The following is a 15,282-nucleotide window of genomic DNA, read 5'->3' on the forward strand; positions in this document are numbered from 1 at the left end:
TCTCATTACCACAGTTATCTTCCACCCTCATCCAAAACACTCTAGTATTAATCAGACTGTTTCTTTAAACTTCATAATGTGTGGCAAAGTATTCCATATTTACTTGCAATGTCCTGATCTATCCAAGTCATTTAGGTGTTTATATATGATGCCACATGCACCACATACTGCGACCAAAATGAGAGATTAAAAAGCCCCTGAGGGTACCTCTAAAAAGAGTAATGCATGAAGAAAATATTTAGCCCATCTGTGAGATGTTGGGTTGGCAAAGTCATCCAGTTGGGTCTGTTATTTTGCCATACCAGTGCAGATAGGTGAAGCAAGGAAATCCCAGAGGTAATAACACTGGATTTTTTTCTATGTAGTTTGTGTGAGTGAAGCACTGCACAGTCAGTTTTTGGTAGAAGTAAAGAGAAAAAGGCTTACAAATATTTACAAGGTGTTTAGGCTGCAGTCCACATTGTCCAAGTAAGATTGTTCTTATCTCTAAAACTGGCAATACTTTCTTCTTCCTTTTTTTTAAGGAGTGTGATCTAATCTAATAATTTCAAATTATAGGTGAATTCTGTCTGTATGATCTCATAATTCAGAGATGCCCCCACCAATAGAAAAATATGAGGGGACTGTGGGATTACTGCAAAACTTAGAGCAACTTGGAGGGTTTAACACAGCAGAGACATGTCAAACTCACTATCTTGGTTCTCCTAAAGTAGGTCTAAGCAAATCTTCTGTCTCATGTTAGATTTTCATTCAGGAAGCTGAATTTACTTTTGAATGATTTATTTTTAAAAAAAAAAAAAAGGTGTTGATGCTTTTTGTGTATCAGAATGCCTCTTAGTGCTGTGAGCTGGAAAGTGGTGCTGTACTAAAGACTCAATCTCTAGTTACACCTGATTTGTAAGTAGTGTACCTAACCAGGGGGAGAACGGGCATAACATCCTCTCTCTTGTGAAATCCTTGTATAGCTGAATCTGTCTAGAAGCCAACATGAACTCAAGTGTAATTGAAGCAGCCTCAAAGCCGCTCTAATTAACATGTGGAGAAAGCCATGCCATTAGCTAAGGATCAAGCACTAAGCAGAGAGCCCAGTTCCTGCTGCATGTATACTGCTCCTGAACCTCTAAATTCTGCCTGTCCTGTATAAAGGAGGGGGAGAGAAATGGTGATTTTTGGCTACCCTAGAATTCCTTACCCCAGGGGAAACTCGTTCTTCCCATTGGTAGCATCATGTCAGTTTGGGTGACGGTAAATCACTTTACTGGAGGCTAAAGATGGGGCCTAGAAAAACTGTTTGGGTTCTTAGCTCTTTCCATGTCCCAGCATGCAGCAGTAACATTCAGCTTATGCCATCCCCTGCATCTGACTGTGTCACCTGTAATTCCTCTCCTATTTCTGTCACTGTGCTTGTCGTTCCTTACCCGGTTGCTAAAACAATGCAGCTGCATCTATTGCAATGATTCCATGTTTGCAGCCATTGAAATAAACACACTCGGTGCAGTTATTTGGCTTGCATTTTGGATTTTTTTTTTTTAAATGCACAATCAAAATTTTCAACTGTATTTTCTTTTTGTTTTCCACACAGCCCAAGGAAATTAACACCACTTTATGTAGTTAAAGAAATAATGTAATTAGGTTTTTAAATACACAGAATTCAGGAAATCCAAAATAACGTCTCTTTGAGAGCCATGTGTTTTTGGAGTATGGCAGAGAGATGTGAGCCACTGTCTGTTTCTGTATGTTGAATAGCAAATATTAAGTTTTAAGCAAATACTAACTGGCAGTCAGGAACACATTTTTTTCAAAATGTGTACGCTTCTGGCAAAGCAGGGTTGGCCCTCATCTGGTTTGCACATTGTTTGCATTTATTCACCGTCACTGGTGGAGCGAGAGCCTAAATTTACCCTTTCAACACATGTGAGGTTGTGGTGTGTATATCATATGAAGGGAGGATTCTGGGTTGCCTTCAATGTGGTATGAACTGTGAGGAGACACGAGCAGCAGCTAATCAAAGCTGTTAAGTATGAAAGGTGTCTGCATAGATACAAAAGAGTTGAGCCAGTTGGAGGAGCCAATATCCTTGGAAAAAAACTGTCTGCCATTGAACCTGTATGATCAAAGGTCATTGACAACAGAGGGAATTGCTGCAAGTATCTTTGGGCAGAATTTGATTTCCAGACCTTAATGTTGCCTTAAACTTTATTGTTGTTGCATTTAATAATGTTAGCTCTTGGCAAGCCCAGTTTCTTCCTTTTCTCTTGGGTGTCAAAAAGCTGTAGTAAACGTGCTGTCATGCAGATTTCTTACACGCTCCTTCATTCTTGACCAAGACTTCTCAGCCGTCTGTACCGTCTCTCCAGCACACACACCACCATCTGAGGACAAGTTGAATCACCTTTCCCATGTCATTGCCTAGCTGTTTTTAATCTCAAGTGGCCAATCTGTTGTGCTTTCATTAGAAATGGGAAAGAAAAGGAGAAAAAAGGAGAGAACAGCCTGAACCAAATGTCCTCACTAAGCTTATTTCTGCATATTAACTTAAAACTCTTCACAGGCTTGCAAGCCCTTTATTTACTTAGGTCACTGCTACTCAGGGGAGTAATTTAATTCCAGAATAGCATCTCGCATAGGTAAAGATCATTCCTATGAGTAGGGCTTTCATAGTCAGGATCTAAATCATATTTCTTTGAGACGTGCAACCTGCAAAATGATGTAATTTATGACAGAGGAGGTTAACTCAAGTGTAGCAACAAGAGGTTTATCTTAGCAGGGAAGATTATTCACAGAGGCACAGACTTCTTGTAAAAAGGATTTCTCTCATATTTAAGGAATGCCAATGAAAAAAGGGAAATATTTATTATTTGATCTGTGCTATATAGGTCTTTTTAAAATAGCAGTAGCTATGAATGTACCAAATAACTCTGTCAGCCTTTATCCTACCAGTTACTGTGCATGCTGGAATGATTATTAAACACCTCTTCATGAAGGAGCAAAACAAAAAATATCCTAACACCATAATATGGGACCACATCAGGGTGTAGGCAGTCCTATCCAACTGAAGAAAATAAACCCCCTACTGACATCAGAGAGCAGACATGGAGATAGTCTGAACCACTAGCCTGGCTCAGTAGGAGATTTTTCAGAAGTGTTCTGGATATATCAGACTTATTTTAGCACCATTTTTTCTATTCTTCAGGTGGTGCCCAAAGGTCTCGCTGAGAATGGGCATAGGGCATGGCTCTGTGAGAGAGTCCATGCCATCAACAAGATTGTTCTAAAGTGTCTAAAAATCTACAAATGCCATCTTCTGAGAACAGTTTGCATCCTTGTTTAGACATGTGTTGATCTAGCCCATAAAGGAGCAGAAGTAGACATGCAGGCTGTAGCTAGCTGTTACCAGCAGCAGTGTATTGAGTTCCCTGTTGCTCACTTGCTGGCAGTTGCTGTCCCAAAGATGGGTGAGGGAGGCTCTTACTGTTTCAGGTCAAAATAGCAAAGACAAAATCCGCTTTGTTTTCTTTTTATGTTCTCTCCCTGATGACATCTCTACTTCCTCTGATGTTCTCCCAGGCTTAGCATGAAGTTTGGTTTCATACTGTGATTCTAAATGGCTAAATTTTACATTGGTCACTTAAGGTCTTGTAAGGAATGATGTGAAGTCCTGTGTTTGTTTTCTCTAAAATGAATTGATGTCTGTTAATTTGTTACTGGACTTTTAAACATACCAGAAGCTTTCTCATCCTCTTTGGAGGAAGTAGCTAACACACTATGGCTAGCATTTGCCTTGGAACTGAGAGACAAGAGAGTTCATAGAAGAGTGTTTTGCCCAGGACACAGGGAAGTACATAGATGTTCCACTGACTCTAGCACCATTTTAATTAATTTCTGTTCATCTTAGCCTTCCAAAACTTTGTTAGATTCCTGTGGTCATTGTTGTGCTCTATTTTAACAAAGCATGATCAAAATATCAGCAAGGCATAGAGCAATGGACCGTTCAATTAATTATCTCAACCAGTGAATGCATTTTTAGTCTCTTGTTTAGCTTCCAAACAAATTATTTTTCAGTAATGATCTGGATTTCTACCAATATTGCTACTTGTGTAAGTGTTATAGGAGGGGAAATAAAACCTCACAAAGTACACATAGCTGAGAGGAGCCAAATTTGAGTAAATATATTTAAAGATTTAAATGGCTGTGTAAATCTACTAGAGACCTTAATCAATTCAACTACTGTTTGCTGAGTTACGTCTGTTTGATATTACCATGCTTGCTGAGCGCGCAGGAATCTTAACTGGTATGAACAGCTAATAAACTTTTCTGTATCTCAGGTGTTAACTGACAGTACAAATAATTTGTTGTTCTGATCACAGAGGAATAGTGACCAAAGGCAAGCTTCAGCCCACCTAACCTGCCCAGTGTCTTAATGTTTTATCAAAGTTTTCTTCCTGCCAGAGGGGAATCAGAGAATCACAGAATGGTTGAGGTTGGAAGGGACCTCTGGAGATCATCTAGTCCAACCCCCCTGCTCAAGCAGGGTCCTCTAGAGCATATTTCCCAAGATCGCGTCCAGGCAGGTTTTGAATATCTCCAGGGAAGGAGACTCCACAGCCTCTCTGGGCAACCTGTTCCAGTGCTCTGTCACCCAAGGATATCAGCTATCTTTCTTATGATCCTCTTTTCCCAGAAGCAAATCCAATCCCTGTTTAACACATGTACCAATAACCTCCACCATATGTTTGTTACCCTTTGTCATGACTATTTTGTCTGAGTTCTGTAGTTAGGCCTCATATTTTTTGAGTTTTAGATTATGTTACCCTGGTTTGTCCTGCCACATCAATCACAATTCAGAAAACATCTGCTAGCCCTCTGCAAAGAATCTCGGTTTCGAAACGTCAGTAATATTAATGCTGCTCAACATTTTTCCATTGGAAGTATTTTTGACAGAAAATATCTCCTGGCATAAAAGAAATAGTTCATTATTGAAATTCTATTTTGGTCAGTTTTTTGGTAAAGGAAATTTAGTAAGCCTCGGGAGTGAAAAGATTTATAGAAATTTAAACTATTTCTAGATCAAGTTACAAAACTTCCTCTCTAAATTTTTCTCAAGATTCTGCTCTTCTAATCAGTTATCATTCTTGCAATGGGCTTGCCTTTTTGAAGGTAGACGTGCACACCTGGTATTAGAACTAGGACAAAACAAATGCTACATATCATACAAGAATCATCTGTTGTTTTGCATTATGTTACTGTTAGCACATTAAGCTGGCAGCCTGGTTGACATTTCTGTCTTCTTTTGCATTGGCTGATGGGCTTAGTGATTTTTATGCAATAACTGCAATTCCTTTTCCTCAGCAGTATGCTGAACAGTTATTTGCACATTTCTACATTTCTGCATTTATACTTTTCTCATAGATTATTCTTGTACATTGGTATTTAATATATCCTGGCAGTTACCAAAACAGTAGAGTTTTGTGCCTTTTAATCAAGTTAAATATCTTGCTCAGAAATCTAACCAATATGTCCATGTGTCCATACAAACAATGGGGTGAGGATTTACAGAAGGCTATTGTGAATGTGAGGGTTGAACTGTTTAGTGTAAACAGTGCCCAGGGAGAGAATTTAGGATTGAATCTCAACTCTACTCTCCCAATATTTGTGAAAACTTAAGTTCAAGCTTCAGTTCATCTCTTGCTTTTAACATTTCAGTGTTGAGATCTTAATTGCACTTAAAAACTTTACTTTAGAGGGGGCCAAATTCCACACAGATTTATATGTGCAGATGTTCATCGGTATCTGTAAAGAATTTAATTTAGCTTTTCAATTTTCACTGTTCCTCAGAAAGAGATCCCTATGATTCCTTCTTGAAAGCTTCATATACGTACAAGCAGATTGCAAGTAAATAAACGTTTAGTAGCAATGCATTCCAGCAAAACATTAATAATCTGCACAGAAATCTTGTGAATTGTGCAAGTCATAAAGAAAGTTACAGAGAAAGTAAATATCAATAAAGAACCATTCTTTCTTATGACAAACACATCTTTGCAAAGACTGCAACCATTACTTTTTCTATCCAAACATACTGGAGCTGTCTAGTGAACTAAAAGAGGTTTTGCTTGTTATATCAGAAGGCATTTTTTCCCCTGTAGCTATTTTATTATCTGATGTCTTCAAACCGAGTTTTATGAAAACTAATTGGATTTGTAAAAATCAAAAGCAGCAGTCTTACTAGTGTAGGAAAAAAAGCTAGTTGTTTAGATATTCTGAGATGCGCCTAATTAACCTCTGAATGAATGAGTCCCTAAATCCAAACTCAGCTCTTAAAACTAAAAAGCAAAGTTGTTTGGATTTGTCTGGCTATATGCTTTCAAGGATATTAGCATTAGACCATGCATTTTTATTAGCAGCATTTTCAGCAGTTAAGAACACAAAAACAAATCCCACATGTGCATGAAGACAGTAACACAGTGGTGATCACATATTATGTGGTTTGAACACATTCATTCTTTCAATACCCTGTCAGGTATCTTTCTATTTTTAAGTTCCCAAAATACTCCTGAACACCCTGTATGACAGCACTTTTGAAAATGTGGTTTTATGTCTATCCAGATGCTAGCCCAACTATGCTCATTAGGCACTATCCAGAATTAAGAGATGGAGTGAGTTTTCTTCTGCTGAGTTATATAGCCTGTTTTTGTTATAAATAATGCTGTACTTATGTGTGGATAGGCATCTAAAAAGTTTTAGAGTTTAGTAAGTATTTGTTGCACATTTTCTTTCACAAGAAGGTAAAAATTAGCGTAGCTGATGGTATGCCAGTAATGATAGGCTTTAAGAGCTATATTCTCATAGGGCTTCAGAAGTATCAATTTCTGTTGTCAGTATATGTTTCTCCAAAAAAGACTTGTAATATCATCATCTCTGGATACACTTTTACATTTGCAGGATCACTGCTAACAGTTGTTACCTTACTAGCTTTTACCATTTTTCAAGCCTGTTCACAAGTAAAAAGTTAGGAGGAGTTTCAGGAGAAGGAGTTCAGCCAACTAAAAGAATATTATTTGGAAGACAGTAACGCTTATTTAGTGATGAACCCAAGGGACTAACATCATCTCTATGAGAATAAACAGGTAAAAATAACACTGTGGCTCTGAGATTTTGGCAAGTTTGAAATGGTATTTCTAACCTTTCTAACCTAACAGCCTTTAGTCCTCCACTCAAATGTAGGTGTATTCACAAGCCAGGTTTTGAGCCTATTTCTTTTTCTATGCTGCTTTAACTTTTAAACCTTTTGTTAACTTTTAAACAGAGTTACAGGTATCCATAGTTCCTTATTTCAAAAGATGACATCCTTTGGACACAGTAATGTGTACAGTCATTCACAGCTGCACAGCTGTGTACAAACTGCATTTAGAGTTCTGAAAGAAATCTCTTTAATCATCATCACAGTTAAGATGTTCCTTAACTTCGCAGGGTTTTTTTTCATGTTAACTTGACCACTAGACTAAGGCAATACAGCTTCTTGACACCTATACCAGTTTTCCCGCTGAATCCAGTGGCACAGGACTGGGCCAAAATTTACTCCTGTGCCTGGCTCTGAAAGGCTGTCTTATAACACAGCTGTGTTTGAGCAAGGAAAAGTTAAATAAGATGGAAGTGTGATGGATCATCTCACTGAGAACTGGTGCGGTCTTCAGGCCAGACTATCTTTGGTTTTGCATAGCTGTACAGGGAGGAGGCTGAACAGGGAGGAGGCTGAATAAAAGTTCTCGCTATTTGTGATCCTGCACAGTGACTAATTTAGACAAATTGTAGACAAAACCTTCACGGTGAACACAAAAGCAGTCTTCTCAGAAAGGCTATGATCTTCCAAACAGCAGAAAATCAAGGCTACTTCTTGGGAAAGGATGACAGCTGATCCTTATGGACCTAGGTAATGCCAGGGCTCTTTTGTGCACTCTACCTACCTTACTTAGATAGCCCGTCTTTAGGAATCCCTGCCTGACAGTGAATTTCTGACCTTATCCTTGCCCCTCTCACCATAAGACTACTTTACAGTGGGCTTTGTTCAAGGTAGCCTCAAAATAAATTTACAACACTTCATTTGTGTTCTTGACCAAAATGATCTTTCTACCATGATGTGCAATTTTCAGCATGCAGTCGGTTGCTGCTTTGCTGTTTCTCTCTACACAGGTAACTGCATGTGAGGGACACTACACCATGTTTTTACCTTGAAAGTCTGTAGAAGATCATGCCTGGACAACATCTCAGCCAAACTGAGCTAGGATGAAATACCTCAAATGTCTGGACGATAAAGTTGAGCCTATAGGAGCTACCTAATGTGTTGGGACTGGAGAGATAAGCATTGGCTCTTCTGATCAGCAAGCAATTTCATGAGAAAGCAGACATGTTGGTCCTTGGAACAAAAAGCTGTAAAAACATGCTAAGCCCCTCCAGCAGGGGAGAGGGGTTCTCCTATGGGTGGAAGTAGAGGTTTCTTTCAGCAGAGAGGCGAAGAGCCTAAGGCACTGTATGTCATTACATTTATCCAGCCTTCCTCTTCAGACAGCCAAAAGCTGGGGCTCTGTGGCCACCATGCTGAGGGCAAGCTGTATTGTTTGGCTGCTGACGTTAGGTCACTCTGACAAGCAGAGAACTCTGAAGATGAATTGCTTCCCAGCGGAAAAAGAGCCAGAAGAAAGAGTTGGGTTTTGTTATGGCTTTTGTTTTTGTTCTGCTATTCCTTTCTCGCCTCAGAGGATGAGGCAAGGGCAGTATTGCAAGACTTCACAAATACAAAATAATTATATTCACTAAATCATGCCCATTTGTATCAATCTCCTTTTGTGTATGTGTGGATTTCAGTTTGAGAAGTCAATGAAAACACATTTTTAAAACAGAGGAATGAGAACATTGGGAACAGATGCCAAAACTTTCTTTTTCTATTCGTCTAGCACATGATTTTGAATTGTGTGCTCGTATATGTTTATACGGTGTTATCTACCCACTTGAAAAGTGTCCTTCCTAGCCTTTCTTTGCTCTCAGGACTTTCAGCCAGTTTTCTGTCCTGTGCCCTGCCTTCCTGTTCCAAGATCTTCTCTGTTATTCATGAAATAGAAATGATATCTGCAGCCCCAAGAACATTGCACCATACCCACGGAATATGCTTTGTCCATCAATCTATTACTAATATTTTTAGACTTCAGCTACATGATAAAGGATAACCTTCCTGAATTGTTGCTGTACAGCTATCCTTAACTGAACTTCCTTAACTGAACTGTGCCATCGAAGTTCCCTTTGCGACATTGGTGAGGAAAGACTTCAAAATTTTCTCTCACAAATCATTCCACGTGTTCTCCTCTTGGGTATCTTGCCATGACTGTGGGTCCTTTTGTGATAAAGGCTCTGTCATTTTCCAGTCTTTCTTTAAAACTGGTATAAAACCTTTCATATTTATGACTATTCAGGGGTTTTCCCATTTTTGTAGCAAATGCCTATGTTTATTAAATGATAAACATTCACTTTGGGGACTATTACTGATTACATAGCTTGTGCTTTGGAAGTGGAGATCCTGTGGTGGCGTTTTGTTTGTGCAGCATCAGAAGTAACAGTGCTTTCTCGGTAGGGCTACCTCATGGCTGGGGAAGGTGCGTAAACTCCACTGCTTAAGAGTGGTTCCCAGAAATGATCTGAATAAGGCACTGTGCTGAGTCACAATTCCTCCCCTGCTTCCTCCTTACTTGCAGAAAGTAGTAGTTTTCTTCTGAATTGTATTAGAAGAAAAATAATTACCTCCCACACCCTTGGCACTGGTTTAGCTAAGAAATTTGTGTGTGTGTGTGCATGCGTATGTGTGCGTGTGGAACGGGGGAGCGGGTCGAGAGTGCTCTGCTTTCCCTTGTATTCTTACTCCCTTACTCCTAGAAGGTCATATGAGACTGCGCCAGTTCATACTCATGGTTCAAGCAGTGTTACGGTATAGGCAAAAGACAGCCTTGCATAAACCAGTGAAGGAGCAGAATCAGGAAATATTTTCCCTGAAGGTTTAGGTATTGAAATGATTAGAACAAGAAATGACCCTGTCCAGCTAACCGAGTTTGATCCAAAATTAAAGGCAAGTGAAATTGCAGGAGTGTGCTGTCCTTGGAAAGGCCCAGGTGCGTGAGGTTTTTTATTTTGTTTTGTTTTGTTTTCCGGAGACCAGCCTACCATTATATTCCTTGGATGTGTTCCACAGAACAACAATGGCAAGTGCATTTTAGCAGCTGGGTCCGGTGTGCTTTTTTTTTTGTGCCATCTTGCTGAGCATTGGTCTAAATCCAAAAGAGCTTGTAAGTACACAATGTGGTATGTAGGTAATCCCCTTGCTTTAGGTGTAGACACTTACATGCTTACAGATAAGCACGCTCTTCAGTAACTGGCTGGACTGAGGAGACACCAGCCAGCCCTTCACATGATTGAGGATCATCCTGAGAGAAAAATACAGCGCCAAACAATGACTCTAAAACACCTGCAACATCCCTAACATAGTGTATTTCCCATAGCTTTGAGACAGATGCATGTTGCATTGTACAAGCTCTTTTCCTTCCCTCTTTCCATACCCCCTACTCTTCAATGGTGCCCTAAACCTTTGGGTTGACACAGTCCTGTAGAGGCTGTAAAGGGCTTGACCTGGCATAAAAAGCAATGTTGTTCCCTTGCAATAAATATTTAAAATGTTTTATCAGGGTAGATAAATGCTAAATTCTGTGAGCCCAGGGAATGGCATTAACGTATTTTGCTTACTGAAACATTTATGGAGTCAATGTCAGCGAACAGAATGCAGCCAAGAGTTTTTTTTAAAGGTAAACTGAAGTGCTTTTAAAATAAATACTAAGAGCTGTTTAAGATCTTCAATTATTAACAGAAGAAAAGACCAGGCTGGAAAACTGCAAACAATCCCTTTTGTGGCACTTTCTCTAACCTCTGTGCAGTTATCTCTTTGTCCAGCCCTGAGAGAGCTCCTCAGGGCAGATGCTATGCCTTCACAGATGTCTGGAGAGTGTCTAGTGCATGGAGGGAGCTTCCACGAATGAATAAGTACATTTAGAATGCCAAATATTTGAAAAATACTTCTTTCTATATTTACTTGCCAGCACATAAGTTAAGGGCTTTGTGTTTCTCTGTGTTCATGGTTGGCCAATGATGGCATTGCTTGCTCGCCTCTGTAAAGCAGTGTAAAAACACCGCTATCAGCTCTGCTGTGGAGAGGTGGTTATTAGCATCATCTGCTTGAAATCCAGAGGCTAGCTCTTGAGCCTGGTCGGGTCACCAAGCGTTCCAATGTAATTACGATGATTAGCTGCTTGGCTCATTGCTAGGAAGGAGCACAGGCCTCTGTCCCCACAAGGAAGAAAATCCCAATGGTGTGTGGTGGTGTGTTACAGCATGCAACAGGCAAGTGGTGGGGGGTGCTGTACTGCCCCAGTATCAGGAGGAGCCATGTTGAGTGATATCTTTGTGCAGCAGCGTGCAGTGATTAGGAGCATGCATGAGCTGGAACAGAGAAGTGGTTTCTTTGCAAATTCAACTGTCTTGTCTTCCTCTGCACAGGAAAAGAGCATGTAAAAGTGTATAGAAGTTGTCACTATTGGCTAAAAAAGGTTTTATGACTGCCTGTAAGGCGATGATTCACCTTGATTTACCCTGAGCAGAAATGTATCTGATCAGCTATTGGAGCTGCTATTCAGTCCAAACATTGATCTGCATTTTTCAGATTTCAGGGCATAGTTTTGATGCATTTTGAAGCATTTGTTATTCCTAAAAAGAGAGTATCTCTGTTTGTTCTGCCTGTCCGTGGCTGTCCCTCTGTTGCTTTCATCATTCTTCTGCTCTCCCCGTTCTCCCGCCTTGCTACACCACAAACTTTGCTGGTTGTCCAAGCCTGCTTCCTCATTCCATTCCCTGTGTCAGCTATTCATGTTGCAAGTGACTGTTTGAACTGAGAAAAATAAGGTGTAGGGTAAAAATAAGGTAAGCAAGTATATTGGAGCAATAAGCTTGACAGCAGTGCCAGCAGCATGGTGATGTGCATACATCCCTTGACCCTCTAGAAGTAGCATTCGGTATATCTTCTTAGAGAGAGCATTTCTAAAGTTGCTGCATAGTCAGTGGTTTTCGACTTTTAGAAAATCTCTGAGTAATTGAATGGTAATGTATATATGCTACTTGCTAATTAGCGGAATCATCTGGATTTGAAAACAGACTGCCCTAGTAGGGTACTGCAGAGCACACACATCAATTCGTGCTAACATTATTCAATACCTCTTCTCTTCAAAGTTGGTTTATTACCCTCAAGAAGCTTTACTCTAATTAACCTAGCTGAAGTTCCTGTAAATCTCTTGATGGTGCATGTTCCCCTTAGCTCTCTATACACCTTGCCCTCTCATGTTTATGGAGCAAGCCTTTGATTTTACAAGCACTGCTTTGTTAACACAAGCAGTGTTGGTTTGTGCTGATACTATCTTCTCTGAATATATGCACTACACTACAGCACTTTAATGCTGTGGTTGATAATGAACCCAGTTTTAAAATGAGAGAGCTTTTTGTTCATCACTGCATCTGTCCTCAATACCCTCTCAAGATCCTTGGGTAAATCCTATGATGAAAGTTAAATCAGTTAATAATGAAGGGCAAATAATGCAAGACCTGGTCTTAGAACTCTTGACCTAGTAATCTTGGCTACATTTAGGATTAAAGAGGCTCCTAAAATCACTAGAAATGGAGGCCTTTTTTTGCTCTTGTGTATATTTATTTGCAGCTACAAATATTTTAATCTACAAAGTTTCTGTTTCTTCAGATTCACTGACATCTGTACTAACTTTCTTTCAGTGTTTTACATTATTTGGGAGAAGGTGTGACATTGTTTTTGTTTTGTAGTGAACCTCACATTCTCTTCTGCTCTAAAGTAGTGGAGTCACATTGGTTGGGACTGTTGTTTATTATAAGTATATATGTAGAATCAGTAGACAATGAGGTGGTGAGCAGTTAGGAAGAATAGGGAAAAAAGTTGGCTGCCCCATGTGATCACAGCAATAGTTTCTTCCCTAGTGAGATTACCCATCGAAAGTAAGTACCTAGAGTAACTGAACTAACAGAACATCCCACTCTTGTATAGGATAATTTTTGATCCTGTCAGTTTGATCCTTCATTTCATTAACTCCTTGTGAAAGCCAGAATATTTCATGCTGGACATCTCCCTCCTTGGAGGGTAGTATGGAACATTAACAGATAGCTGAACCAACTGCAGAAACCTGAAAAAAAAAACCCTCTGACTAAAGGGATGCTAGTAGCCTACTTGGGACTACTAGCAGACAGTGAACGATCTTATTGACCGGACAGCTAATGCCACTTTTGATTGTTTCTACTGCATGCCATCATGGCTGCTGAGCAAATGCAAAGTCTCAGCCTTAGCTGTCAGTTGACAAGTGGATTGCCTGCAAGTAAAGTGCTTGTCAAGAAATGTGTCACTCTTATTAGAAAGTATTTAAATTTGGAAAACGGGGGAAAAGGCAATAAAAATGAAAATCTAAGATCTTAGATGATAGATTTTTAAAGTTAATCATTACCACAAACTCTCTTGGCAGATGTATAACAGACATTTACAACTCATGAATCACATTTTTCAAAAATCACAGCTAATACCAACTTCTCTGAGGAGATGACAGCATTTGCAGGAGACATTAATGGCTTCTGGCTCTCAGTTACTGCAAAATCATGAGCTAGTAATTGTCCTAATCTGGCTATTTGTAGACTATAGAGTCCTAGGGGGTCTCTCAGTACATCCAATATTAATAGCATGCCATCACTGCTACGAGCAATAATAACTTTAAGACCTTCATAAATGCAAGGCTTATGAAGCTAACTCTGTTATTCTGATTTTACAAGTGAGGAGGAGACACAGAGAGGCCCATGATTCTGCAGCTTGTATCAGCTGTATCTGAGGGTGCAGCTGCTCATCACCTTGGCAAGCCAGGCTACAAGTCACTCTCCCAGTGCCATTTTTGAAATATGCAGCTGGCTCAGGAACAGGAATTATACCATGCCTAAGTCTCATGCCTTAACAAGTATGTAGTAACGTTTTGTTCATACCCCTTGCTGGGGACTTGGACAAGCTCTGTTACGCAGTCATCCCTAAATCTTGGTGCAAAACCAGCACTGCTGGTTCTGACTCTCCATTTACTCAGACCAAAGTAGGATGAGATGGATCTAAAGTGCAAGGATATCCCCAGAGGACCAGGAACTCTCAGTCAGAAGGAGCTTGGTGGTCCTTCGACAGTTTAGGTTCTCTCAGAGAACTGGCCTGATCTCTGAAAGGACCCAAAAACCCGAGCAGGGGCATGGCTTCAGTTTGCCATTCCTCCTCACACTTTGGAGTGCAGCTCCGAGGTACCCCAGCATTTACCCCCTTTCACATCTCACTGTTGTTCTTATCCTGCTTCAATTCTGATTGTTCTTTGTTTTTTCCATGCTTTAGCTCCCCCAGGTGCTTTCTCTAACTTTTGTTCTCTCACTGATAAGTGCTTCCTTCTGTTCTCTCTGCAGGTCTCCAGGTGGTTTTAAATTCAATTATCAAGGCCATGGTCCCCTTGTTGCATATTGCCCTGCTGGTGCTGTTTGTCATAATTATCTATGCCATCATTGGACTGGAGTTATTCATGGGGAAGATGCATAAGACCTGCTACCACGTGCAAGGTGGACTGATAGGTAAGGGGCATGCTATATGCTATGGAGCCCACTTCCTTGGTTTTCTGTCTTTTATGTAAAGATTTTTACCAGTGCAAAGTGAGTATCAGGTGTTCCTGTTCTGGCAGGAGAACTCTTACCTAGCCATACGACAGTCTGTGAGTGCTAGTGCAAATGGCAACACTTAGTATGAAGCAACCATGTGTTAGGATCCTGAAGTGCTAGAAGCTGCAATAATTCAGTGCTGCTGATCTAACCGCTGCATAGAAACAAAAACTCCAGGATGAATAGAAACATCCTTTTGCACTTTTATTATACAGGCCAGTTCCTTCATTGATCTCTTTTCCTGGTTAACTATTTGGTTTACTGTCTTTCATCTCATCTCTTCTACCAGACTTCATCCCTCTCAGTGAAAGGAAACCATTTGAATGAGTTTCCACAATCTGGACATGTGAGCCAAGTCACATGCCGAGCCAAGTCCAAGTGGAAGACACTGAGGCATTATGCAGAAGCTGTGTGTGTTGGAGAGATCATGGTCACTTAGTCATGCCAGGGCGTGGACAG

General features: G+C 40.2%; 1 protein-coding gene across 8 annotated transcripts in view; it reads left to right on the forward strand.

Annotated features, from left to right (window-relative positions):
- The window catches only part of CACNA1C (calcium voltage-gated channel subunit alpha1 C), a 451,988-nt gene that overhangs the window by 256,003 nt on the left and 180,703 nt on the right, over positions 1 to 15,282 (forward strand). For all 8 annotated transcript variants that reach the window (XM_068947481.1, XM_068947471.1, XM_068947499.1 and 5 more), the window contains exon 6: positions 14,578 to 14,739. In XM_068947481.1, the coding sequence (XP_068803582.1) occupies positions 14,578 to 14,739 (162 nt within the window). The remainder of the gene's footprint in view (positions 1 to 14,577; positions 14,740 to 15,282) is intronic.

This window comes from Struthio camelus, chromosome 1 (genome assembly GCF_040807025.1).
Source record: "Struthio camelus isolate bStrCam1 chromosome 1, bStrCam1.hap1, whole genome shotgun sequence".
NCBI lineage: Eukaryota > Metazoa > Chordata > Aves > Struthioniformes > Struthionidae > Struthio > Struthio camelus.